The sequence below is a fragment of the Acaromyces ingoldii genome (genome assembly GCF_003144295.1).
Source record: "Acaromyces ingoldii strain MCA 4198 unplaced genomic scaffold FA10scaffold_11, whole genome shotgun sequence".
Classification (NCBI taxonomy): domain Eukaryota; kingdom Fungi; phylum Basidiomycota; class Exobasidiomycetes; order Exobasidiales; family Cryptobasidiaceae; genus Acaromyces; species Acaromyces ingoldii.
This window is the reverse complement of record NW_020290257.1, coordinates 128,981-152,038: the sequence shown is the minus strand read 5'-3', so window position 1 is coordinate 152,038 and position 23,058 is coordinate 128,981. Positions and strand designations below refer to the sequence as shown.

The window sequence follows — 23,058 nt, the reverse complement described above, 5'->3', positions numbered from 1 at the left end:
ACTCACATTGAAAGAATTCCCCACACAAGCTCGCAAGCCTGGCCGAGAGGCCTTTAGATATAGTGGGCACTGATGTCAAAAATGAGCAAACGTGCTGCCGGCATTCTTGTGGCGTCCTCAGGTCTGACCAGATAGAAAAGATAAGTGCGGGAGCAGAAATAAGCAACAGGGAATGGAGCAAGATCACCAAGACAATTATGTTTACCGTTATCGCCGGGGTGGGGGTTGCAATGCCGTTAATCCTTCTCCGCTCCCTGGAACCTGGAAGCGGCGAAAGGAGCGGTCATCTGGGCCGCGCCGCGCCTCTCACTGCGCTGTGTCAATCTGTTTTTCGCAGAGCAGAGAGACAACAGGAGCCTAGCTCATTGGCTGAACTGCTTTGGCTTTCAAAGCGGCGATCTATCTTACCTAGTGATTCGTTTCCGGAGCTCCCTTTCTAGCAGATAAGGTCCAGTGACGTGAGCGCAAGTGTCAAAGCTTGCTGTCTCGCCTTGCTGATAAACGGGCTCTGAATACAAAAAATTGAACATCTCCAAAGAACGAGTCAGGTGCCGTGCCCTCTCAGAGCCGATGAACGGTACTCCGTCAGGTTGGGTATACTGGGCTGCAAAGCACGACATTCACAATCAAGAAGACAGCCTCAGCACTTAAAACGAGAGAAGAGAGGTTGCAGAGGCAGCTGTATATAAGCTGACTGATTGGCCGACTCTCCTGGGCTTAACATACCCCTAGACCTTCTTCTGTCTCCTTTCTTCCCTCTTTCCCTATGAGCAACGAGACGAACGAGAGGGCTGATGCCCTCTCCCAGGTAATACACCTCTCTAAGATATCCAAGGAGCACAAGCCGTTGGCCGAGGCAAATGACGAAACGAACAAAGACGAGGACAAAGTTGAGGAGCAGCTTGTTGAAGAAGAAAGACATGAGCAAGAGGCCAATGTTTTGGCTGGCGACATGTCGACGGAAGTCGCGAATGGCCACCCCATTATCAGCACGGGGATGGACGTCTCGCGTTTCATTGTTTCCGACCGTGACGACTCCGATCCTGCAATCACTTTTCGAGCCCTGGTTCTGGGTACAGCCTTCACCGCTTTCGCCTGCGTGATCAACATGCTTTACATGTTCAAGCCTATCGAAGGCGGGCTAGAGGTGTCCAACGTTTTTCTCCTCCTTGTCATCTATTTCTTCGGTATCGCCTGGGCGCGCTGTACGCCTGAACCTGCTCGCTTCAAGAACCCCAAAGTGCAGGCAATTTTGCGATTTGTCAATTCTGGCCAGCCATTTGGCATAAAAGAGCACGTCATCGCAACCCTGACTGCTTCCTCCTCTTACAACGGCAAGTCGGCAATCGAGATATACGCCATCGAGAGGCTATACTACAACCACACCGTCAGCGCCACGACAGCAGTTCTTGGCACCTTTTCAATTGCCACCATCGGTTTCTGCCTCGCTGGTCTGCTCCGTCCAATCACAGTCTACCCCTCGGCGATGGTATACTGGCAGAATCTGCCTCTGGTCGTCCTCTACCAGCGTTTACATTTCGATGATGTCGCCGACCGTGTACAGAGGCTCGTGACTTTCGCAAAGGTCTTTACCGGCATGCTCCTCTTCGAGACGATCCCAGCCTACATTATGCCGTGGTGGAATGGCGTGTCGATCGTTTGTCTCGCGACGCAGGGCGCCGAAGAACCGTCGAGAAAGGTCATCGCAACCATCTTCGGCGGCGCGAGCTCAAATGAAGGTATCGGTCTTCTCAACTTGTCATTCGACTGGCAGTATATTCAATCGCGTACTATGTCACTTCCACTCAAGCAGCAGGCAAACTCTTGGATTGGTCTCGTGGTGTGGGCTATCGCAATGCCCTGCCTGTACTACGCCAACGTTTGGGGAGCGCGCGACCTGCCTTTCATGTCGACATCGCTCTTCGGAGCTGACGGCAAGAAGTTTTCGGCGGTCAAAGTATTTGGCACGGGCGTACCCATCCTAGACGTGAACAAGCTTAAAGAAACCGGTCTGCCCAGGATCACAGCCACGACTGCCTGGGGCTTCTTCACGGCAAATATGGCCATCGGCGCTCTCATCATGCATGTCGCCATCTTCTACAGCCACGACATGTACCGTGTCGTCCAGCACGTCAGAGCCGGGACGCTTCGAGACCCACACTATGAGGCCATGCAGAAGTACAAGGAAGTACCTCGGTGGTGGTACCTCTTCCTGTTCTTCCTCGGAATCTTGGCTGGCATCATCGTTGTGACGAAGGACGACACCACGACCCTACCAGTCTGGGGCTTTCTAGTTGCCTTGCTGCTCGGCTGCATTATTGCGCCCATCAGCTGCACGCTGTATGCCCTCTTCGGAACCGGTGTTGCCACGAACCAACTAAGCAAGTTGCTCGGAGGTGCTTTACATCCTGGCCGCCCACTAGCAAATCTCTATTTTGCTGCATGGTCGCATCAAGTTATTGCTCTCTGTGTCGACCTGTCTCAGTACCTGAAGGTAGGACAGTACATCAAGATCAGCCACCGGGCCATGTTTGCCACACAGCTGTACGGCACGCTGTTGGGCGCTTGCATAAATTACTTTGTCATGACGTCCATCGTCACCAACCAGCGCGAAATACTCCTCGACCCCATCGGTGATCACGGTGGGTTTAGACCTGCCCTTTCTTCAAAACTACGCTCACGTCTAATACCTCTGCAGTCTGGTCGGGTGCACAAGTTTCCAGCCTCAATTCGGCTGCCGTCACTTGGGCCTTGGCAAAGCAAGGTGAGTGTTACGAAAGAACAATTGCTGTGAGCTTATGCTAAGTCTTCAGCAGTCTATGGCTTCTCGGGACGCTACTATCTCGTACCGCTTGGCATCATCATCGGAATGATTCTGCCCGTTATTCACTGGCTTCTCCTCAAGCCGTTTCCCCACTTAGCCAAGTATCCCATTGTGAGTTGTGTCCATAGTCTTTGTCTGTACCATCAAGTCCAGAGACTGATCGTGATCTCGGCAAAGGCAACACCTATAATTGCAGCATACATGGGCCAATACTACTATGGCAATACCTCCTTCATCCAGAGCTCCATCATAATCGGCGTCATCACTCAGGTATGGCTCCGTCGCCGCCGCCCGAGCTGGTACAACAAGGTGAGCGTTACGTAAAGGGTACTTTGTGGCACCTTCGCTGACCACAGAGCTGCATCACCAAAAGTACAACTACCTCGTCGGAGCTGCAATGGACGGTGGTTCCCAGACACTCATCTTCATCCTCTCGTTTGCCGTCTTTGGTGCGAGCGGCAGGAAGCACAGTTTTCCAACGTGGTGGGGCAACCCTGCGGGCAATCCGGATCACTGTCTATAGAAGGCCTCTCCATTTCTTCTTCTCTCTTTCCTTCTGTCTCATATGGTTCCAGCTGGTAAGGGCGGCATTTGTGTCTAGTGTACTTCTGAGGGCGAGTCTCGGTATTTTATGTCTATTTGAGGCTGGCGAAACGAATCAGATTTTTCTTTCTCGGTCACGGGCGATGAAGGGGAAGAACGAAAGGACATCGGTAGACAAAGGAGGACAAAGGAGGACATTGGCGTGGGTGCAAGTAAATGAAAACGGTGCTAAGCTGGTTTTCGCGCCACATTCAATACTGTAAGTTCGCCTCTTTCTCACCATCTTCCCGAGTCCCAGCACTTTCTTTCTTATGGACACTTCAGAATGTGAGAACCTTGTGAAGAGATGGATGATTGAATGATGTCACATAGACGTGGCCTTGCGTTAAAGTCGTGATGAAGTACAGGTTCGAGAAATTGGGGCGCTAAATCGACACGTCTTCTTCATCCCCTTGCTCGGTGTGCAGGGATCGCTGCTTGGGCAGGTCTCTCGGGACCTTCTCAAACACCCTGATGAGTGTACCGTCGGTCAGAGAGGAGCTCTTTTCCTGAAGCTTGTACCCTCCCAGCCTCGGCAAGGCCTGGAAGCGGACGAGCCAATAGGCGGCGCCGAGGAGGAAGATGCCAATGGAGACGGCAGGCGCGAGGGCGTACCACGTGTGCTCGTACACGGCATCCTCGGGCCTCTCTGGCGGGATCCAAGGGACAATGACGAGAAAGGCCGAGACAAGCGTGAAAAAGAGGGCGACAATCCAGCTCGCCCGGAACGGCGGGTTCCATTCCTTTGCCCACTGCGGCCGGAGACTGCGAGGCAGGTAGGCCAAGGACAGGGCCAACCCTACGGCGGTGTTGACGACGTTGAGCGGGTAAGAGCTAAGGTTCAACACAAACGAATACGCATCGCCCGAGGGAGGCGCGAGCATGATGACGAGGGTGACGATGATGTGCCAGCCGATGCCCACAAAGGGTGCCTTGAAAGGACGGTTCGAGGCGAAGAACGAGGCAAAGGGAATGAGGTCCTCCCGGCCGAGAGCCTGGTTGAGCCTGCCCTGGGAGAACACGACGGAAAAGACGTTGGCGACAGCCGACAGGGCGACGAAGACGCTGTGTATCAGCAACAAAGAGTTGAGGTCAGCAGTCGGCAATATAGGAAAGAAGGGGGGAGGTGAAGTGACCACAACTCACGATAGAGCCCGAGCCGATGACTTGCCAAACATGTTTTGGAAGTAGAGGCTGGCAATGACCTGCTCCGACTCGAGAATATCCTGTCGTGGTACGGCGGCAAAGTAGGCAACCTGAGCCAGGACGTAGAGGATGGTGATGATGATGAGGGCCAATGGGCCTGCGATCTTGAGAGTGCGCACGGGCCGCTTGACTTCGCCCATGGCGTAGAAGACATTCGAATAGCCCACGTAGCTCCATCCGGCCTATGCCAATGGTGCAAGTCATGTCAGTAAGGGGCAGGTAGTGAAAGTCTGAGGCAAGAGACGCACATTGTAAATGCAGGAGGCGATCCCAAAAATGTCGTTTCGAGTACCTGCAAACGCGTTGGTGAAGTTGTCCGGTGGAGGCTGGATCTTGGTGCGACCGGCCAGGGCGGCGAAGCCAGAAAAGGAGACAAGAACGAGGATGACGAGCTTGAAGACGCCCAACGCGTTCTGGAGGCGGAGGCCCCACTTGAGGAAGCAACCGTGGAGAATGAGTGTCGAGACGAGGACAGCGACGCCAATACCCCTGGCGGACCACTCGCTTGTCGTGTTGCCCGCACGGAGGAAGTAGCGACCAGCCGTGTATGCGTTGCCCGCGGCTTGACCCAGCAGAAGAGCCTGGGCAGCATACATTGAAGAAACGAGGAACTTGGGCTTCCGGTAGGCGTGCTGCAGATAGTTGAGCTCACCGCCGTTGCGTGGCATCATCGTCGCGAATTCGGCGTATACGGCGAAGCCGCACCCGGCCACCACGGCTCCAATGACCCAGTACATCAGGCTCATACCGACAGAGCCGCTCTGCTGCAAGATTGTGCTGGAAGTAGCGAAGACGCCCGTGCCCACGATGCGGTTCACGATGAGGAAGGTGGCCGAAATGACACCGAGCTGGCGGCCCTGAGGCACCTCATCGACGAGGTCATCCTGGCTCTCGACGACGGGCAGTTGCTGCACGTGCTCGTCGGCAACCGACTTCTTGTACTCCCCGCTGCTCCTCGTGCTCGCCATCGCACAACGCACACCAAAGACTAGACAATGAGAGTGAAAGGAGGAAGGAAGGAAAGCAGCTACTTATACACCATCTTCCCCCTGGCAAACCAGACACACAGGCGCAAAAAAAAAAAGGGAAAAAAAGTTTAAACGAGCACGCCATCGCACGATCGCGCTATTTTCACCGCCAGTTTTTCTTTTTCTATTTCCGCTCAGGCTTCGCGAGATGAGACTCTTCAGGTACAGTACGTTGTCAGATTCAACGATCGTTAATTGAGCAGCAGGACGGCCTTCTCGCCGGAGGACCCGTCTCTGTCGCCAGGCACGAGCGCCGAGCATCCTCTCCTTTCATGCTCAAGGTGGGAGCCCAAGACGCTTGCGCCACTCGCCAGCTTGGCAGGCAACTGACACCATTGTTTCTCCTGCGCACGTCAACCTTGGGTTGCACTCCACGTGGCTTGGCAGATCCGGGGAATTTCCTCCGTCGGTGCATTAGTGGACGAAGTGACTCCCGCTCGAAAGAAGGAAGGTTCAGGATTTCCAAAATCGCGGGGTCCTTTCTCGAGAATGAGCGCGACAGTGACCGAGGAGATCCGCCTGGAGCGGCTGGACCCAGCGTCTCGGAGCGCTTCGACCCCTGCTTCGTCGCTGGGACACGGCGGAGGCGATGAGGATGGTCAGGGCGCAGTCGCGGCCATCGATGGCTCGCGGGAGCAACTCGTCTCGGACTTAGCGCCCATTGATGGGGGCCGGAAGGCGTGGACGTTTGTGTTTGCCAGCTTCGTCTTTGAGACTATGATCTGGGGCCAGTCATACGCCTACGGTGCCTACCAGAACTACCATGACCACGATGTGCGCTCGGCACTGTACGGCAAGGCGTCGCCCGCCGCAACGTCGGCCATCGGAACCCTCGTCATTGCCGGGCAGCACTTTGTGCCCCTGCTCACGCGCGGCTTCTTTCGCACATACCCGCACCTAATCAAGCGCGTCGCACTTGGCTCCATCGCACTCAGCTCCCTCTCGCTGCTCGCCGCCAGCTTCCTCGAGGCCCACGTCGCCGCCCTCCTCGTCTTCCAGGGCATTCTCTACGGCATTCTCTCGGGCGTCACCTTTACGCCCGTCATCCTCTGGCTGCCCCAGTGGTTCGACGAGCGGCGCGGCACGGCCAGCGGCATCATCTACTCGGGCAGCGGCCTTGGTGGCACCGTTTTCCCGCTTCTCGTGGGCAAGCTCCTCGACGGCGTGGGCTTTGCCTGGACGCTGCGCATCGTCGCCCTCGTTTCTTTTATCGCCACCTCGCTGGCCGCGATGCTCATGCAGCCCCGTCTGCCCATTGTCACCGCTCCGAGCTGGCCCCGGCAGACGGTGGTGCGCAGGCTGCTGCCCGAGGGCATCAAGGCCATGTGGTCGACGCCCTTTGCTGGCGTGGGCGAGGCCATCATCTTCTGCCAGTCGTGCGCCTGGTGCACCATCTCCCTCTATATCTCCACCTACACTTCCTCGCTCGGCTTCAATGCTACGACGGCCACGGGTATTCTCTCGGCCTTCAATGCCTCGGCCACCGTCGGCTACCTCTCCATCGGCCGTCTCATCGACATGACGAGCTACCCTTTTGTCATGGGCGCCTCCACCCTCACCTGTTCACTAGCCGCTTTTTTACTTCTCGGCTTCTCCCACTCGCTGCCCCTCCTCGTCGCCTTTGTGCTCGTCTTTGGCCTCGCCGGCGGTGGCTTCACCACCTTCCTCACCCCGCTCAGCACCGACTTGGCCAAGCTCAACAGCCAGGACCTCGGCACAATCTACCTTGCCCTCATCTTTGTCCGCGGCACCGCTGCTGTCGGTGGGCCCCTTGTCGGTGCCGCGCTTTACGATGAGGGGGAGCTGGGCAATTTCGCCCTCTATGGCGCCCACGGCTTCCGCGACGTCATCATTTTTGTTGGCACGGGCATGATCATCGCCTGCGGCCTCGCCATTGCTGCCTGGCTTCTCCGGCGAAAATGGATGGCCGCGTCGACTTGAAATCTTTCCTGCACCCCATAGCCAGCTTCTCGCACTGTATTGCTCACACATACTCTCATATACAGCTATGGAAAATAAAGTAAGACCCTCGTCGCGTTTTTTGTCAGAATCGAGCTCAACGAAAGAGCTCCTCACCACAGTTCTTAGGCCGTCACACACTCAATTCTGGATCTGATGAGCTGAAACTTTGTACAACGGAGCGTTCGTAAACAATAAAAAGATCTGTGAACTCAGTATCGAGTGTTACCTCCTCCATTGGCAATAACAGCCTCCATTTGTGAAGGCATGGACTGTACTAGGTTGGCAAAGAAGTCCTCCTCTATCTCGCTCCAAACCTCTTCAATCAAGGGAACAAGTGCATCACGGACAGCATCAGGTCCTCCTCCAAGTTCTCGGATGTGTGGATGCTTCTCGTGAAGCCTTTTCTTGAGTATTGCCCAGGCATTTTCAATTGGATTCAGATCTGGAGAGTATGGCGGCCAGAGGATGGGTTCAATGCCTTGCTGCCTGAACCAGCGCCGTGAATGCTTTGATGTATGCACCGGGCTGTTGTCCTGCTGGAACAAGCTCTGCCCTGGCAGATTGTCGAACCATGGAAGGAAGTGTTCAGCGAGCATGGAGGTGTAACCTCTTGAATTGAGATGAGGGCCAGGTGTCCTTGTCAGAGGTCCTTTGTTCGCTCCCTGGAAGCAGCCCCACATCGAAACACCCAGGCAGCCACCAGCTGTTGTCTTCTTGATGCAATCATCGTGATACTTCTCTGCAGCAGTGCGGAAAACCCAGTCCCGGCCCTTCTTTTCTCGTTGGACAATTGTTTCATCTGACCAAATGACCATGCCCCATTGAATGATTGACCAATCTCGATGTTCCAATGCAAACTGAAGGCGTCTTTCTTTATGATGTGGCTTGAGATCAGGCTTGGGCGTCTCTCTGTGCTTTCCTACTCCATATTCTCTCAACACACGGCGTGCAGTGGGTCTTGTAATGTCGAGGTTGCTGTTGTTGATTGTTTGCTGCAATGGCACCCTCCTGTTCTGCAATGCCTCATTGTGCAGTCTTTCTTTTTCGTCAGCAGATAGCTTGGATGGTCGGCCAGTCGGTTTGTGGTTCTCTGTGCTACCACGGGCTCTGAAGCGTTTTAGCATTGTCTTGACGGTGTTGTGAGAGAGAGAAAGCCTCTCAGAAATAATTTTGGAAGGCACTCCTTCTTCATAGAGAAAGAGGACCCTCTCCTTTTGCGCAGTGCTCCAGTGTTTGGGCATTGTGGTTTGGATGTAGGAGAAGAGATTCAACCGTGCTTTTGCCACACAAAGAGTATCATCCTGAGTAGCTACACAGCTTTTTGTCGAAGCTGGCTGACGACATCGGGGCAAAAAAACGCGACGAGGGTCTTACTTTATTTTCCATAGCTGTACATAAAGACATCAACCGACCTCCTGCAAAGGGGCAAAAAGGACTTTTTTTTTTTTTTTCTTGAGAATCACATTCTTCACATACAAGCGCAGTTGAGGTTTTCTTTTTCGTTTTCATGTTTGCACCGTACTGTGACGGATTAGGCTGAAGACGGCAAGACGGCTGGGGGGAGTGAATTGGGATCGTGGTGGGGAGAGAGAATTCGCTGTTGGAAGCAAATTGGAGCGGGGAGATGGGCGGACTTCGGAAAGCGTGATCTGAATCTGAGGAGGCAGAAGAATGGGGAATAAGGGTGCTCACAAGACGGGAAGTGCGAGGCAATGATAAGGCGTCACCACGGAGGAGTCTTGGAGCGGCCTGTAAGGTCTCGAATCAAGGGTCGGGCAGGGACACATACCCCTGCCCCTGTTGCTGAGTGGGATGTGTGAATTGTTCCCCGGATTGTCGCCTGGATTGATGCGTGGCCGGAAGCGGGTCCGCCGTATAAGCGCAAGTGCCACCCACACAGCCGTCGCTGCAATAATCCTACCATTTAAGAACCACCTTGTCAGCGAAGAAAACTTTCAATGGTCTCTGGGGAGAGCACTCACTGGGCACTGAGGATTTCTTTCATCGCATGGGTAACTCTAACCTCGTATGCACAAATGTCAGTCTTACCATTCCCCTGTTTTCCAACCAAAAAAAAAAAAAAAAAAAAAGGATAACCCACCTCGCAATCTGCGTTGCGTTTGATCAAACCGTTCCAATAGCGGTGCTCAAGACGGCTTGGCAGTCCATAATTAGGCGTCACTACATGCTGCAGGCACAGCACGTCAGATCGCTTGGCTGAAGCGTGATCGCCAAGGCATACGTCACATGTACTTACAGCGACCGATTTAGCGACCCCGAGACCAGCCCGAGGGACGATAGTACTGGACTGTGGCCTGATCTTCAGTATCAGACACAAGGCTCAGCATGGAAAGACTCACTGCGGTCATGATCGTACCCAGCAGAAAGCCGAAAAAGACGAAAGCGACTTTTGGACGAAGCATTGTCTTTCTCAAGGGTTTTGTCGAAGCTCGTCGAAGGTGTGTCAAGGCTGAGGCAAAGGCAGACAATCGACAGTCTAGATGCTTTTGACGTTTGAGAAGATGGGCAAGAGAGGTGGGGAGGAGAAAGGAGACAAGGCATGGGCTCGCCCTTTTCAAGGGCAATGCAATCAGCGCTCACCTCAACGGTCCGGGGCGCGCCCTTCGGTCTTTCCTTGTTTTGTTTTTCTCTGCTTCACGCTGAGGGAAACTGACAAACTGTCCGAGGGCGTTGCCACTTCAGTGAGCGCCCTTGATGTAGCTGACTTTTTCTCTCTTCGTGTCACTTTGTACTCCATCTGAGTGTGTGGGTACATTAAGATCTGAGTCGAGCAAGAGCAAGGTAGACTCCCTTGCACTGTCAACGCACTGCGTACGTCTTGCCCGGTCTCACCAGTCAAAGCAGGTCCGGCGATGACCTTGACTCTTAGAAGACACGGTACGCCGTCCATCTCCGCCTCACCTGCTCTAGGGTCGGCGTGGAGTAGGTTTACGTGAGCTCACACACGCAAAGACACCAGCCGACCTGTTGCAAAGGGAAAGAGCATATCTTGAAGTACAATCGCATTTTTACATACAAGAGCACTATTATTTCTCTCCCAGAGTTTTGTGGGAGGGGATGGCATATTGCCTCCCTTCCATTTTATTCCTTTGCCAGATCGCTTCTCTTTCTTCCCGTCCATACCGTACCACATCGTATCGCGACAGCCGTCGTCCTTCGTGCTGTGCTCAGAAGCCCTTGTGTTCATAATGAAGTTTCAAATGGGCTGGCGACGTGGAAATAAGAGGCAATTGCTAAGAAGCGGAGCTCGAAGAGAAGTTGGAGCCTGAAGAGGAATGGACATCGGAGGCGTCTTTAGAGTTGGAAGAGGAGTCAGCGTCGGAGGCGTCTTCAGAATTGGAAGAGCTATGAGTGCCGAATGCATGGCCAGAGGCGGAAGAAGAGTAGGCGATGGAGGCATGGCCAGAGGTGGAAGAGGATCCGGCGCTGGGGACGTGGTTAGAGCCGAGAGTACGAAGGGCTGTCAAGAAATAGCGATCGCCGACGGGGGTCTCGATATCGACAAATGAATCATCCGAAGAAGAGTCCTTGGAGGAGTCGTGAAGCGGGATATAGTCAGGCAGCGGCGGGGACGGCTCGTGTTGACGGTGAGCCGCGTGCACACGATGGGGCGCCTGGTGCTGAAGGGGATGCGTCGGTTGACGTTGCGCCGAGACAAGCTGCTCTTTGAAGGTACACCATTCATTGTTCACGCAAACTTTGCTGCACTCCGACTATCGATGTCGTAACTTTGCATCAGCGGCACTTGCTTTGAGGTGTCACCAAACAGAGTACGCACTGGGCATGGAGGCTTCCCTTTCCCGCATGGAACCACCTGATTTCCTCTGCAAGTTTCAGTCTTCCTGATCGTGAGGTAATGTGCAGCAGTATGTCTCCTCCCACCGAGCAATTAGTTTCGCGCTTCATCAGTCCGGGCCAGAAGCCGTGCTCGAAGCGGTCCAGCACCTCATGAGAGGACGCCTCTGCATTCTGCTGGTGAGCATGTCAGTCTGGTGGGTGGGATGAGATTTCCCAAGCTTGAAGTGGACATACCACAATGGCTTGGCTAGCGAGTTTGCGGCTATCCCGAGGGACGGCAGTGCTGGCCTGTGGCCCGAATGTCAGGGTCAGGAGCAGTCTCGTACGGATTGTGGACTCACAGTCGTCGTGAAGCTAGCCAAAAGGGCTCCGAGAAAGCCGAGAAAGACTTTCTGATGGAGCATTGTATTCTCCACAATGAGATGTCGGAGCTCGTGGGCTACTGTATGTATACCAAGGTCGAGACGGACAGTCGGAAATTTAGATGCTCTTGACTTCTGAGAGGGAACAAGAGCAGTGAGAAGAGTGAGGAGATGGAGAAGTTGGGGTGCACCCATCAATCAGCGCCCAACGGTCGCTAGTCGCTCGATCGGGGCGCGCCTCTCGAGTTTTCACTGTTGTTTTAGGACAAACCCTCTCTGCGTTTTGCTGATGCCGACTGGGGCGCTGTCCGAGGGCGATGCCGACTCGGTGAGAGCCCACAAACTCGCTGACCTCTGCAGCTTTTGCGCTCTCCGTGACACACCGTATTCGATCTGAGTGTTGCAACAAAGTAACATCTGACTCGAGGAAGGAAATGTAGCAGCGGGCGCAGGGAGTATCTGACGATCTAGACGCAGCGTATAAGAGCTACACCATCCCCAAATTTGATGTCCTCGTCTTGCTCGACCACTCTGCTGCAAATCGTCCGTTCACCCCAAAGGCTAATTCAATTCTGTCAACGACAGAGGATCCGCCCAGCGCTCCTCTTTCCAACATTGCTGCAAAGTGTCAGACAAGGTTTGGAAGAAACTCACAATTTCACTTAAGATCGCATTACTTTGAATGGAGGGCAGGAGAGGGAAGAGGAAGGGAAGAGGAAGGGAAGAGGAAGGGAAGAGGAAGGGAAGAGGAGGAAGGGCAATGCATAATTTTTGGGGGTTTTGAGGGGAAGTGGGGTTGGAGCGAGCTTTCATTTTTCTATTTCTCGTTCTTGTGCGGACTTCGACTGAAATCATCGACTCTGCCATACTCGTTATCTCGTTGGGCTCAGGAAGGAGCATGTGGTCGGATGGCAATGGAGAGGCTGCGGTTGATTGCTAGGTCGACCCCAGAGCTAAGGGCTAGAGCCCTTTTCCTCGTCGGATTCGAGCCAGAGGCTAGAGCCCTCTTCCTCGTCGGATCCGAGCTTGACGCTAGAACCCTCTTCTTTGATGGGTTCGCGCTGGGGAGAACTGGGTCGAGATGCGACTGGGGGCCATTTCAACTCTCCATGGATATCGGTCCTTGTCTGACTTTCTTCCTTTTTCTTTGCTTTGTGCGACTCATATAGAACATCAACGTCGTCATATTTGTCGCGACATATCAGGTCATGCGGACAAATTGGGTTGCAATGGCCCTACCAGTCGAGATGCTCTTCAGTTCAGTGGCAGAGGCCTTGCAGAGCCTGCAGCAAAGGAACTCACCGGGCATTTCTTTTGTTGTTCGTCGTCACATCCGATGGTCTGATTGTTGGTTTTCGGTATGTATGGGTGAGCTTTACGGTTAGCTACGCAGGGTGCATGAGTGAGCGTCATCTTACCCTGCACGGTGGATCGTTGCGTTTAACCAAACGAGGGCCATTGAAGCGCTCGAAGCGGCGCAGCACCTCATAGTTGGGCGTCACCTCCTCCTGGTGGTGTTTCACATCGTGCTAGTGTCAGCAAACAAGGACACAGAAGCTTGCAGGAAGGTTGCTTACAGCGCCTTGCTTGGGGACCTTGAGACCAGCTCGAGGGACGAGGCTGCCGGCCTGCAAGCCTTATCGTCAGCGTCTTCAGGTGAAACGGAGAAGGAGACGTAGGCTTACCGTCATCGTGGCAACAGCCAGCAGGACTCCAAGGAAGCGAAGGGTGACGTTCGAACGAAGCATCATCTTCAAATATCTTTCGAAAGGGGCGAAGCGCGGCTCGTCGATGGTGTGTGTATGCGAATGCTTGTCAAGTCCAGCTTGCAAGTTCGGAGAGTCAGAGTCTCGTCTGTTCCCTGCCTTATGAGGGGAAGAGGAGGACAATGGAGGAGAAGTGAGTTGGGGGGAGAAGAAAGGAAGGGACCAGGGAGAGAAAGGGCCCTTTTTATGCCTTCTACCACGTCTTCAGCCAGCTCGAAAAGGGGGGTTCGCTGCTCTCGCTTTCATCGCGGGGCGCACGCTCTCTCGTCGTGTGTTTTGACCTTTTTCACTGTGGCAATGTTTTTATCTTTCTTTACTTCGCTGTGGGGCCGACTTGGACTGGCTGCCCCGAGTTGTCCGGGTTTGCCGACATTTACCCTCGAGCTCGCGTTGTGTCCCACACTCCCACACTCGACAGTGGCGTAAACACATCGATGCGAGGAGTGAAATCGGGCGGGCGGACCACCAATCTGGTTTTGCAATCGAGATGCAAGTGTGTTTGCCCTTTTTCTCGCACGCCGAGGCAGGTCTGGCCATTATCTCAGCCCTTGAAAGACACGAAACATTGTCCCACTTTCCCATCGGTCGACGCAAGAGGACAGGCACCAGAAAAGCGCACGAGCGACGCCATCTGTGATCACGCGATCACTCATGCTTCAGGCCATCACTCTCATTGGTTGATTTCGCTGATTGCACTGCCCTGTTCCACCCCTTTACAGCTTCGCTAGCTCGGTCTCGAGTTGGTCCTGTGACCAGCGTGCGCCGAGTGCCTCCCAGAGGAGGTCCTGCTCGGTCGTGGCCATCGATCCGTCTGGCTTGGGCGCTGTCGTGTCCAGATTGGCTGGAAACGCGTACCCACTGGCAGTGGCCCTGACCAGCGCCTTCACCTCTGCCAATGTCGCCCTTGCCCCTCCTCCTGTTACCCCTCCCCCTGCTTCCCCTCTTCCTCCCTTCTCTACTTGACTCTCATACAGTTCACGAGCCGAGGCAAAGACGGCGCGGATGATGCGCTGCGTATCGACACGCTCCATCGGCTTTCCAAACGGGCTCGAGACCTGGAGCAGATTGGCGGCGCGCGACACGTCGCTCGTCGTGTTGGTGCCCGCCGCGTGGATGAGGGCCGGGCTGAAGAAGAGGCCGTCGCCCTTGGCGAGGGGAACCTGGACAAAGGAGGCCTCGGCCGCGCTGCGCACCTCGGCGTGGCGGTAGGCGAGGTAGCCGTCAGGCAGGAGCTGGCTGAAGGGGAGCAGCAGCGTGGGGCCCGAGGCGAGGGGCATGTCCGAGTGGGCCACGGCGCCCTGGAGCGTCAGGCGCTGGCTGGCCACCTGCGTCGCAATCGGATAGCGTGCAGCTGCGGCGGCGCTCTGGAAGCCCAGGTGGTAGTCGCGGTGGGGGTCCTGCGCCTGTCCACCGGGGTGCACGACGTTGAGCTGTGACGTCAGCTGGTAGCCAGGCCCCAGCCAAGCCTGGCAGGCGAGATCGAGGAGCGGGTTGGCAAAGTAGCGTGCAAACGCACCCGCGTCAGCCACGGCCAGCTTCTCAAACGAGTTCCAGACACGGCTATTTGCGCCGGCCTTTGCAAAGTGGTCCCCCCGCGCTCGACCGCCGCTGCCGCGCGCCTCGGCCTCGAGGATGCCATCTAGGGCGCGGCTGGCCGCATCGACTGCCTCGCGCGGCACCATGTCGCGCACGACAAAGACGCCTGGCCCTTCGCCTAGGCACGCGTGCCACTCGTCCATCAGCTGCTCCTCCCTTTCCACAGCGGCAGCACCCTCGCCAAGCCACTGTCGCAGCTGGCTGCCCTCATAGATGGGCACCTCGCTCGCAATCGACGCGGCGAGCGGGACCGCGTCGCGCTGCGTCGTGCGCGCCGTGCAGGCTCGCAGGCCCTCGAGCGACGACTGGAGCGACGTCTTGAACAGCCGCGCCGGCACACCCATGATGGCTTTGCCCTTTCCACGAATCAAAAGAGAGAGAGAAGGGCCCGATTCGAGTCTGAGACTGCCTTTAAAAATGCGCAGACTTTTTTTTTTCCCGTGCCTTCCTAGACGCGGGGGAAAGCAGCAAATCTAGCCTCGATGGAGGGCGATTTGAGACGCCGCAAATTGGCCGTTCGACCCCGCTCTCTTCCTCAGCCTCTTGGCCCTCGTCGCACCCCTCTCCCTCGCCAGCTCCTCTTTGGGCCAAAAGTGCTGATGTTAATTCATTCGTGGAAAAGGACGCCCATCGCCGAGAAGTACCGACGCAGCAAAGAGCAGCAATGCCGAAAAGAGCGAGGACCGAGGGCCACTCCGCAACGTGGGTCTCTCTCTCTCTAAAAGGGCGTTGCAGTCGAACGGCATGACAAACGGACAAATAAGAGTGACGACCTCGTGGGGCATCAAACATCATGACGTACATCACAAGTTCTCTATGGTGATACACATGTCCCGAGAAGCAGGGGCGAGCAAGGGGGGATCCCGTTTGCCACCAACACGCGGTCAGACCAAGACCAACCCGGCAGCCGAGGCGGGGACAGATGGCGTTGCCCAGGAAATTTTAAAAAGGCAGATACAGCAGAGGAAGCCAAGCCGAGCCGAACCTATTTTCAATTAGGCGAGGGCGTTGATCGCCCATGTGTCGATTGGGTTTTATTTTGTACTGTACAGTACGGTACCGTTTTCGAAATCTGAGACTATTTACTTTGAAATGTGTTCTTCCGGTGCGTGATTCGGGCCTCGGTTCCTGAGTCAAGAACCTCGCGGTCGACGCTGTCTCCCCTGCATCCGTGGTACCTAGGACACCGCATGGTCGTATGGCAGTGGAGCCTCCAAGGCCTGTGTGTGCGATGTGAAAACCGTCTGACGAAAAGGTATATAAGAAGAGGCCCCAGTCGACCTCATCCACTTGCCAAAGCAAAGCACAACGCAACGCACCTCAGTGATAGACCTACACTTCCCAGACGCACACACAAGGCAAACGCACGCATCCCTTCAAAGCAAACGCGCAACTCTAATCTGCTCGCACCCATCGCGCATTCCTCATCAAGATGTACTTTACCAGCAGCAGCACGCCCTTCCTCGTCGCCATCGCGCTGGCTGGCGCAGCCACGCAGACGCTGGCAGCCCCACCCGCCCCCGTCGCCACCATTGCCGCACGGGCGCCCGTCGACGCGCTTCAGAACCGGCAGTTTGACCCGTCATCATTCCAGGCCTCGCTCTCGTCGTCGCTCGACGGGCTGGACCAGTCGCTGTCGTCGGCGCAGGCCTCGCGCAGCGCGTCGCTCTCGAGCGAAGTTGACAGCATCACGCGCAACGACCCTACGGTGCCCATCAGCACCAACGGGCCCTGCCCCACGGGTACGGTGGGCACGACGATTGGCAACGACAAGTGCTGCCTGTCCAACGTCTACATCAACGGCAAGTGCTATGATGTAAAGGGCCAGACGGGGTCCATCATTGTCAACGATGGCGGCGACTCCGAGTCGGCCAGCTCGAGCAACGGCGGCAGCAGCAGCGGCGACGACGACAGCTCGAGCCAGAGCTCGGGCAACGGTAACACCTCATCGTCGGGCGCCTCCAGTGGCGGCAGCAGCAGCAACAGCAACAACAACAGCAACAGCAGCAGCAGTAGCAGCAGCAGCGCCGCCTCGTCGACGTCGCAGTCGAGTGGCCAAAAGGATGGCGCTGCCTACCACGGCGCAGCCACGACCATTGTCGGCCTTGCCGGCAGTGCTGTTGTCGCCTTCCTTGCTCTGTAAAGGGAGTCGAACAGCTACCTCTCTTCTGCGGCTCAGTCTCAGAACACAAACCTGTACTCTATCAATCCATCCATCCATCCAGACTCTGTCCTTCTGGCTTCATCTAATGCAGCAGAAATGCAATCGCGTCGCATCTTGTCATTCCACAATCAGAAATGCCTTTCTACATGAGAGTGAACGATGGAAGTGACCTCCAGGTCTAATCTTTCACGCAGAGAATGTGAGAACCTACTCCTCGGGCGCGGCGGTCAGCGCAGGCGCAGCAGCAGCAACCTCGGCGAGCGCCTCCTCGTCGTCGCCCTCGTCGTCCTCGGCAGGCCAGGCGAGGGGCACGGCATAGAAGCGGACCTGGGCCTTGTTGGGGTCCTTCATGAGCACAAACTTGGCGGGACCCTCGCCGCCCTTGGCCTTGCGCGCCAGGTCGGCGACGGTGCGCACGATACCCCAGCCCATCGAGAGGTTGACGTTGATCTGGGCGGCAAACTCGCGCGGCTTGTACCACTGGGTGCCGAGGATCACGTGACGCGAGGCATCGCGGGCGTTGGCGCGCGAGATGTAGCCCATCTTCATGTTGTCGGCGCCGGCGAGGATGGCCTGGACGGCAAAGCGGGCGAGCTTGACACCGTTGTTCTTCATCTCGGTGGCCACGACGGCACCGCGCTGGCTGTCGAGCTTGGTGCGCCAGTCGGGAGCGCCACCAGCGCCCTGGGCGCGCGAGTCAAACTCGTTGAGCGTCTTGATGGTCACGTACTGGGGCGCACCGCCCTTCTGGAGCGCCGGCAGCACGGCATCGACTTCGGTACGGACAAAGAGCTCGACGGCGTCGCTGGGCGTCGAGAGGTCGAACTTGCGGTACTTGAAGCCGCACGAGGCCACGGGGTCCTTTTCGGCGCGCGCATCGTAGAAGGGGTTGGGCCCATTGGCCAGCTCGTGGCGCTTCTTCTCATTGACGACCTGAAAGGCAAAGTTCTGGTTGATGTACGTGGCCTCGAGCGAGAGGCTTCCCGGGGTGTTGAGCGTCGCAGTGGCTGCTGCCTTGTCGCGGCCCGTCTCGTCCTTTGTCTCGAGCTCTGCCGGCGGGTCGGCGGCATTCTCGTTGACGGTGACATAGTCAAAGGCACCGCCGTCGCGCTTGTCCATGAAGATGTTGCCGGCAGCGTCACGCGTGACGACAATGTCCCACGGGTAGACGGACCGCGTGGTGCACATGAGCAGGGCGAGGATGGAGTCGGTGAGGAAGATGCGCGTGACGGGACCTGCCTGGCCATCTGCGGCCGCGTCGCCAGCAGCAGCAGCAACAGAAGCCGCCGGTGGCTGGGCCGCCAGCTCCTGCAGGACAGGGTCGTCGGACGTGGTGGGGTTGTAACGGACACGGTCCATGGGCTGGAGCGGCTTCTCGAAGCGCACGCTGCTGATGCGGTCGTACGACCGGTCGTACTCGTACAGGGTGCCGTACTGCGACACGTCCTCGGGCTCGCCGACGTCGAGGCGGAGCTTGGCGAGGCGCGAAAAGTCAATCTCCTCGAGCTGCTCCCACTCCTGGCCCACCGCCACCGAGGGCTCCCGCGTCCGCTGCGGCCGGTCCCAGTCGCGCCATCCGCCGCGGCGTCCGCCACGGAAGCCACCGCCGCCGCCACGGGAGAAGCCGCCCCGGCCGCCGCCCCGCGAGACGACGGAGCCGCGCGAGGCAGCACCACCGAGCCTCGTGCCCGTGGCACCACCGCCCCGTGCACCGCCGGCGCCACCGCGTCCACGCGTCATCTGGCCGAGGCTGATGCCGCCACGCTTGTTCGACGACGTGGCACGGGTGTTGTCGACGACGCTGAATGTCGCATCGTCGTTGCCCTGGAAGTAGGTGAACGCCGATGCGCCCGCGCCGTACGACTGGGCCCCACCGTCGCGCCGACCCTGGGCACCACGTCCCCCCGCTGCGCCCGCGCCCGCGCCGCCCCGTCCATCGCCGCCCGCACCACCGGCACCACCGGCACCTGCGCCTCCTCCACCGCCACGACCGCCATCACCGCCCGATGCGCCCGCGTTGGCATTCCAGTCGGCGATGCGTCCGATCTTGTCAGCCTTGGAAAAGGGCGCAAAGGGAATGTCGCGCAGCTCCTCGGGCAGCACCGACCGGTTCAGGCCTGACAACGGACTGGCCACGCCATTGCTGCCCGATGCCGATGCCGACGCCGACGCTGACGCCGACGACGAAGCAGGCGGCCCCCAGTGGTCGGGCGTTTCTTGAATCTGAGGAAGCGAAAACGAAGCCATTGTGGTTTCTTTTCCTCTCTTGCTTTAGTTGAGAAGAGGAGGAAGAAGTGAGAAGATCGCACGCGCACCCCCCGCCGTCGGCCCCCCTGCGGAAAAATCTCTGCCAGAATGCAGCGCAAGGATGGAGAGCCTTTGGAAAAGCCACGTGGCTCGGCCGAGATGGGACCCGTCACCCCCATGAGACTGGAAGAGATGGAGTGGTGCCAAAATGAAACTCAATCACCAAAGGAACGGTGCAGCCAGCTAGTAGAGAGGGAACGTGAGAGCGAAAGGCTTGGTCAGCTAAGCTCGAGGAAATGGTAGGCAAGGGAGAAGAGAGGAAAGCAAGAAGAGAGCGTGACCAGGGGGGAAGAGGCGGTCAGACGCGTCCTCGGAGCGCTGCAGTGTTGGTCGTGCGCACAGGGCCATCTTTCGTCTCTTTTTTTCCATTTTCATTTCCTTTCATTTTTTCAAACTTTTTTTTTCTTTGGTTGTGTTTTTGGCAGGTCCATAGCTGCCTCGCCCTTTTTAGTCTCTAGCAACAATTTCATAGCCTGTTTTCATCTTTTGGGTCGCATCCACCATCTCATAGCCAGCCACCACCTTCGTCTGCGCCAGGTCGCCGACTCTCCAGGTCACTTGCTCTAGGACCAGCACACCGGGTCCTTGCACTGCATCGCACTGGCGGCTTTCTACAGTCGGACCGAGACCAGATCGGATCGCTGCAAAGTGGCTGGAAGCGCTGCGCCGATAAGAAAGCGCGACTACTGCGCTGCTCCACCCCAACACCAAAAGCGAAAAAAGAGAGAGAAAGCGCGTCGGTCCACCACCAATCATGTTCATGCTCAAGAGCCGTGAGTCGTCTTTCTCTCTGGATTGAGTCGAGTCGAGCAGACGAGAAGCTGACGAGAAGCATTGCCCAGTCTTTGGCAAGATCTGGTCGGATCAGAACAACGCTGAGCTGATCCAGCTGCCAGCCGGCGCCCTATACCTTGTTCGTCCGGGCAGCATCAAGGGCGCGCGCGAGTGCATGTGAGTGCTGTCTCTCTAGCCAGACAAGGCGCTTTACTGACGAGAGTGCCATACTGTGCTATAACGACAGATACAAAGACGCCGTAGCGACGATCCGGAGGACGACGACCGAGTTCAACTACCAGCTCGTCATCACGCGCGCGTACGAGGAGGGCGAGGAGCAGCTCCTTGAGGAAGACGATGAGTGTGAGTGCAGCTTCAGTATGTCTATGAGCCGGCGCTGACGAGGAGCACGCACAGCCGACGACGAGCGGTCCTTCCTCATTGACGCCTCGCTCAACTTGCGCACATCGACGACGAGCGAGGGCGAGCCTGCGTTTGCATGGCGCGATCTCGACGGCGATGTCGACGACTTGCTCGAGTTCGTCATGGACGGCGCACAGGTCAACACAGTGACGAGGAGCATCTTTGAGGTCACCTTCCTCCAGTGTGCCTATGAGCGAAAGTTTGGGAGGAGCCATGAGGAGGCGTCGGACGAGGACCTGGAGGCACTCAAGTACAAGGGCGCAGGGGCAGGGGCGGAGGCAGGGGCGGAGGAGGCGTCGGGGAAGCAGAGCCGCGATGTGGCAGACGAGCTCGAGCAGCTGTCAGTCAAGGAGGAAAAGAAGACGCCCGGGAAGAAGAAGGCGCCGAAAGAGAAGCCTGCGGTGCCGGCCGCATTTACAGACGAGGTGCCCGCGCCGCCGGGCGAGGAAAAGGCCCTCGCCGTCCTGGAGGCCACTGCCGATCTGTACCTCTACGACCAGAGCACGGGCCTGTTCATGACCCAGGACAAGGCCGTCGACGTGCGCGTCCTCGAGGCTGGCCGGTTCCTCTACTGGCTCGCCATTACCTCGCCTACGCGCCAATGGCTCTCCCAGCGCCTCGAGCCGTCGATGAACACCAACTTTGCGGCAGACAACCTGTCGGTGGTGTGGAACTACTTTGACACCGAGCGACGCTGCTACTCCTGGCTCCTTCGCTTCAGCGACAAGGCGCACTACGAGGCTTACCAGACGGCTTTTGCCCGGCTCATGTGGCAGACGCTCAACGAGGAGAATTTTGAGAGGGCCAATAAGGGTGCAGCCGACCAGCGCTACATCAGCGAGGCTTACGAGGAGGATGTGCCGATGGAGGGCGTGGAGGAGGAGGACGAGGGCGACGAGAGCGAGACGGAACGCATCAGGCGCGACGATGACGAGCAGGAGGTCGCCGACGAACTCGAGGCGCACGACGCAGAGGAGGAAGAGGAAGAGGGCGACGTCGATGCCCAGCTCGGCGATGGACCCGAGCGCATGCCCGTTGTGGCGGGCGAGACGGAGCGCAACTCGCAGCTCACCGTTGGCTACAAGTTTGACCGGTCCTTTGTCATCCGCGGCAACCGCATCGGCGTCTTCAAGCACACCGAAGACGACCAGCTCGAATTTGCCACGACGATCAACAGCGTCGCCACGCCAAAGGGCAAGCTCTTCAACCCGCGAAAGGCCATGCTCCACGACCAGGACTCGGCCATGGTCATGATGGACCCGTCCAACCAGCATGCGCTGTACAAGATGGACCTCGAGTATGGCAAGATTGTCGACGAGTGGAAGGTGCACGACGACGTTGAGGTGGCCAACGTTGTGCCCGACAGCAAGTACGCCCAGATGACGCCGCAGCAGACGCTCATCGGCCACAGCCACAACTCCGTCTACCGCATTGACCCGCGTCTCGCTGGCCAGAAGCTCGTCGATGCCCAGTTCAAGCAGTACACGGCCAAGAATGACTTTAGCGCGGCAACGACCGATGACCGGGGCCGGCTGGCCGTGGCGAGCAACAAGGGTGACATTCGCCTGTTTGACCAGATTGGCAAGAATGCAAAGACGGCGCTCCCTGCGCTGGGCGACCCCATCATTGGCGTCGATGTCACTGCCGACGGTCGCTACGTGGTGGCCACGTGCAAGACCTACCTCCTGCTCATCGACACGCTCATTGGCGACGGCCGCTACAAGGGCAGCCTCGGCTTCGACCGTGCCTTCCCAGCTGACTCGAAGCCGATCCCTCGAAGACTGCAGCTCAAGCCACACCACGTCGCCTACATGGACCAGGAGGTCAGCTTCACCCCGGCCCGCTTCGACACGCCCGCAGGCAGCGGCGAGACATCCATCGTCTCGGCCACGGGCTCCTACATTGTCTCGTGGCCCCTCGAGCGCGTCAAGAAGGGCAGAACCGACGGCTACACGCTCCGCAAGCTCGCAGACACCGTCGTCGAGGACAACTTTGCCTTTGGCTCCTCCAACAACATCGTGCGTATTCTTCTAAGCCTCTCGTTTGGGCTTGTCCAAGCTCACACTCTCTCCCCTCTGCTCAGATCGTCGCCATGCCTCAGGATTTGCAAATGCACCGCAAGCAGCAGCTCAAGAAGCCGACGAGGACCAGCCTCACCACAACGCCGCGGGAGTCGAGGTCCTCGATCGTCGACGAGCGGTATTGATGCTGCATATACCACCATCACCACTTTCCTTTTCTCTCG

General features: G+C 57.2%; 9 protein-coding genes across 9 annotated transcripts; 4 read left to right on the top strand and 5 right to left on the bottom strand.

Annotated features, from left to right (window-relative positions):
* Positions 1-952: 952 nt before the first annotated feature.
* FA10DRAFT_235517 (OPT superfamily oligopeptide transporter) lies at positions 953-3,347 on the top strand (the record flags this gene model as incomplete). Its single annotated transcript, XM_025519031.1, has 5 exons — positions 953-2,642; positions 2,699-2,764; positions 2,817-2,935; positions 3,002-3,133; positions 3,198-3,347. 5 exons carry the CDS (start codon positions 953-955, stop codon positions 3,345-3,347), a joined length of 2,157 nt encoding a protein of 718 aa, XP_025373767.1.
* Positions 3,348-3,705: 358 nt separating this feature from the next.
* FA10DRAFT_246262 (amino acid transporter) lies at positions 3,706-5,664 on the bottom strand. The gene is made up of 3 exons (XM_025519402.1): positions 4,861-5,664; positions 4,553-4,794; positions 3,706-4,471 (listed from the first exon to the last, which is right to left on the bottom strand). Exons 1-3 carry the CDS (start codon positions 5,578-5,580, stop codon positions 3,793-3,795), a joined length of 1,641 nt encoding a protein of 546 aa, XP_025373766.1. The 5' UTR covers positions 5,581-5,664; the 3' UTR covers positions 3,706-3,792.
* Positions 5,665-5,838: 174 nt separating this feature from the next.
* FA10DRAFT_270121 (MFS general substrate transporter) lies at positions 5,839-7,726 on the top strand. Its single transcript, XM_025523006.1, has one exon. It carries the CDS (start codon positions 6,130-6,132, stop codon positions 7,579-7,581), a length of 1,452 nt encoding a protein of 483 aa, XP_025373765.1. The 5' UTR covers positions 5,839-6,129; the 3' UTR covers positions 7,582-7,726.
* A 3,070-nt stretch (positions 7,727-10,796) lies between these two features.
* On the bottom strand, positions 10,797-11,825 carry FA10DRAFT_291900 (hypothetical protein; the record flags this gene model as incomplete). The annotated part of the gene is made up of 4 exons (XM_025524374.1): positions 10,797-11,282; positions 11,506-11,592; positions 11,656-11,709; positions 11,763-11,825. The coding sequence occupies 4 exons, from the start codon at positions 11,823-11,825 to the stop codon at positions 10,857-10,859; spliced, it is 630 nt and encodes a 209-aa protein (XP_025373764.1). The 3' UTR covers positions 10,797-10,856.
* Positions 11,826-12,491: 666 nt separating this feature from the next.
* FA10DRAFT_52992 (hypothetical protein) lies at positions 12,492-13,790 on the bottom strand. The gene is made up of 5 exons (XM_025525559.1): positions 13,469-13,790; positions 13,361-13,411; positions 13,202-13,291; positions 13,086-13,124; positions 12,492-13,018 (listed from the first exon to the last, which is right to left on the bottom strand). The coding sequence occupies exons 1-5, from the start codon at positions 13,532-13,534 to the stop codon at positions 12,737-12,739; spliced, it is 528 nt and encodes a 175-aa protein (XP_025373763.1). The 5' UTR covers positions 13,535-13,790; the 3' UTR covers positions 12,492-12,736.
* A 416-nt stretch (positions 13,791-14,206) lies between these two features.
* On the bottom strand, positions 14,207-15,577 carry FA10DRAFT_270119 (PhyH-domain-containing protein). Its single transcript, XM_025523004.1, has one exon. It carries the CDS (start codon positions 15,487-15,489, stop codon positions 14,263-14,265), a length of 1,227 nt encoding a protein of 408 aa, XP_025373762.1. The 5' UTR covers positions 15,490-15,577; the 3' UTR covers positions 14,207-14,262.
* Positions 15,578-16,577: 1,000 nt separating this feature from the next.
* Positions 16,578-17,288, top strand: FA10DRAFT_289615 (hypothetical protein; the record flags this gene model as incomplete). The annotated part of the gene is made up of 1 exon (XM_025524315.1): positions 16,578-17,288. The coding sequence occupies one exon, from the start codon at positions 16,578-16,580 to the stop codon at positions 17,286-17,288; it is 711 nt and encodes a 236-aa protein (XP_025373761.1).
* A 110-nt stretch (positions 17,289-17,398) lies between these two features.
* On the bottom strand, positions 17,399-19,941 carry FA10DRAFT_246255 (translation initiation factor eIF-3, subunit D). Its single transcript, XM_025519401.1, has 4 exons — positions 19,495-19,941; positions 19,292-19,437; positions 18,588-19,216; positions 17,399-18,548 (listed from the first exon to the last, which is right to left on the bottom strand). Exons 1-4 carry the CDS (start codon positions 19,554-19,556, stop codon positions 17,517-17,519), a joined length of 1,869 nt encoding a protein of 622 aa, XP_025373760.1. The 5' UTR covers positions 19,557-19,941; the 3' UTR covers positions 17,399-17,516.
* Positions 19,942-20,222: 281 nt separating this feature from the next.
* On the top strand, positions 20,223-23,058 carry FA10DRAFT_52907 (VID27-domain-containing protein). Its single transcript, XM_025525558.1, has 5 exons — positions 20,223-20,389; positions 20,459-20,567; positions 20,638-20,753; positions 20,808-22,831; positions 22,897-23,058. The coding sequence occupies exons 1-5, from the start codon at positions 20,371-20,373 to the stop codon at positions 23,017-23,019; spliced, it is 2,391 nt and encodes a 796-aa protein (XP_025373759.1). The 5' UTR covers positions 20,223-20,370; the 3' UTR covers positions 23,020-23,058.

Bases quoted from the DNA above. Each gene is read 5' to 3' on its own strand.
- FA10DRAFT_246262 (XM_025519402.1), bottom strand. From the start codon at position 5,580: ATGGCGAGCACGAGGAGCAGCGGGGAGTACAAGAAGTCGGTTGCCGAC. The intron at 4,795-4,860 runs GTGCGTCTCTTG...CCATTGGCATAG, and splicing joins TCGCCTCCTGCATTTACAAT to GCCGGATGGAGCTACGTGGG. The intron at 4,472-4,552 runs GTGAGTTGTGGT...GCTGATACACAG, and splicing joins TCATCGGCTCGGGCTCTATC to CGTCTTCGTCGCCCTGTCGG.
- FA10DRAFT_270121 (XM_025523006.1), top strand. From the start codon at position 6,130: ATGAGCGCGACAGTGACCGAGGAGATCCGCCTGGAGCGGCTGGACCCA.
- FA10DRAFT_52992 (XM_025525559.1), bottom strand. From the start codon at position 13,534: ATGATGCTTCGTTCGAACGTCACCCTTCGCTTCCTTGGAGTCCTGCTG. The intron at 13,125-13,201 runs GTAAGATGACGC...ACCAACAATCAG, and splicing joins GCAACGATCCACCGTGCAGG to ACCATCGGATGTGACGACGA. The intron at 13,019-13,085 runs GTGAGTTCCTTT...CTCGACTGGTAG, and splicing joins AACAACAAAAGAAATGCCCG to GGCCATTGCAACCCAATTTG.
- FA10DRAFT_270119 (XM_025523004.1), bottom strand. From the start codon at position 15,489: ATGGGTGTGCCGGCGCGGCTGTTCAAGACGTCGCTCCAGTCGTCGCTC.
- FA10DRAFT_246255 (XM_025519401.1), bottom strand. From the start codon at position 19,556: ATGGCTTCGTTTTCGCTTCCTCAGATTCAAGAAACGCCCGACCACTGG. The intron at 19,438-19,494 runs GTCGTCGGCGTC...TGGCGTGGCCAG, and splicing joins CACTGGGGGCCGCCTGCTTC to TCCGTTGTCAGGCCTGAACC. The intron at 18,549-18,587 runs GTTGCTGCTGCT...GCAGATGGCCAG, and splicing joins CCCAGCCACCGGCGGCTTCT to GCAGGTCCCGTCACGCGCAT.
- FA10DRAFT_52907 (XM_025525558.1), top strand. The intron at 20,568-20,637 runs GTGAGTGCTGTC...CTATAACGACAG, and splicing joins AAGGGCGCGCGCGAGTGCAT to ATACAAAGACGCCGTAGCGA. The intron at 20,754-20,807 runs GTGAGTGCAGCT...GAGCACGCACAG, and splicing joins CCTTGAGGAAGACGATGAGT to CCGACGACGAGCGGTCCTTC.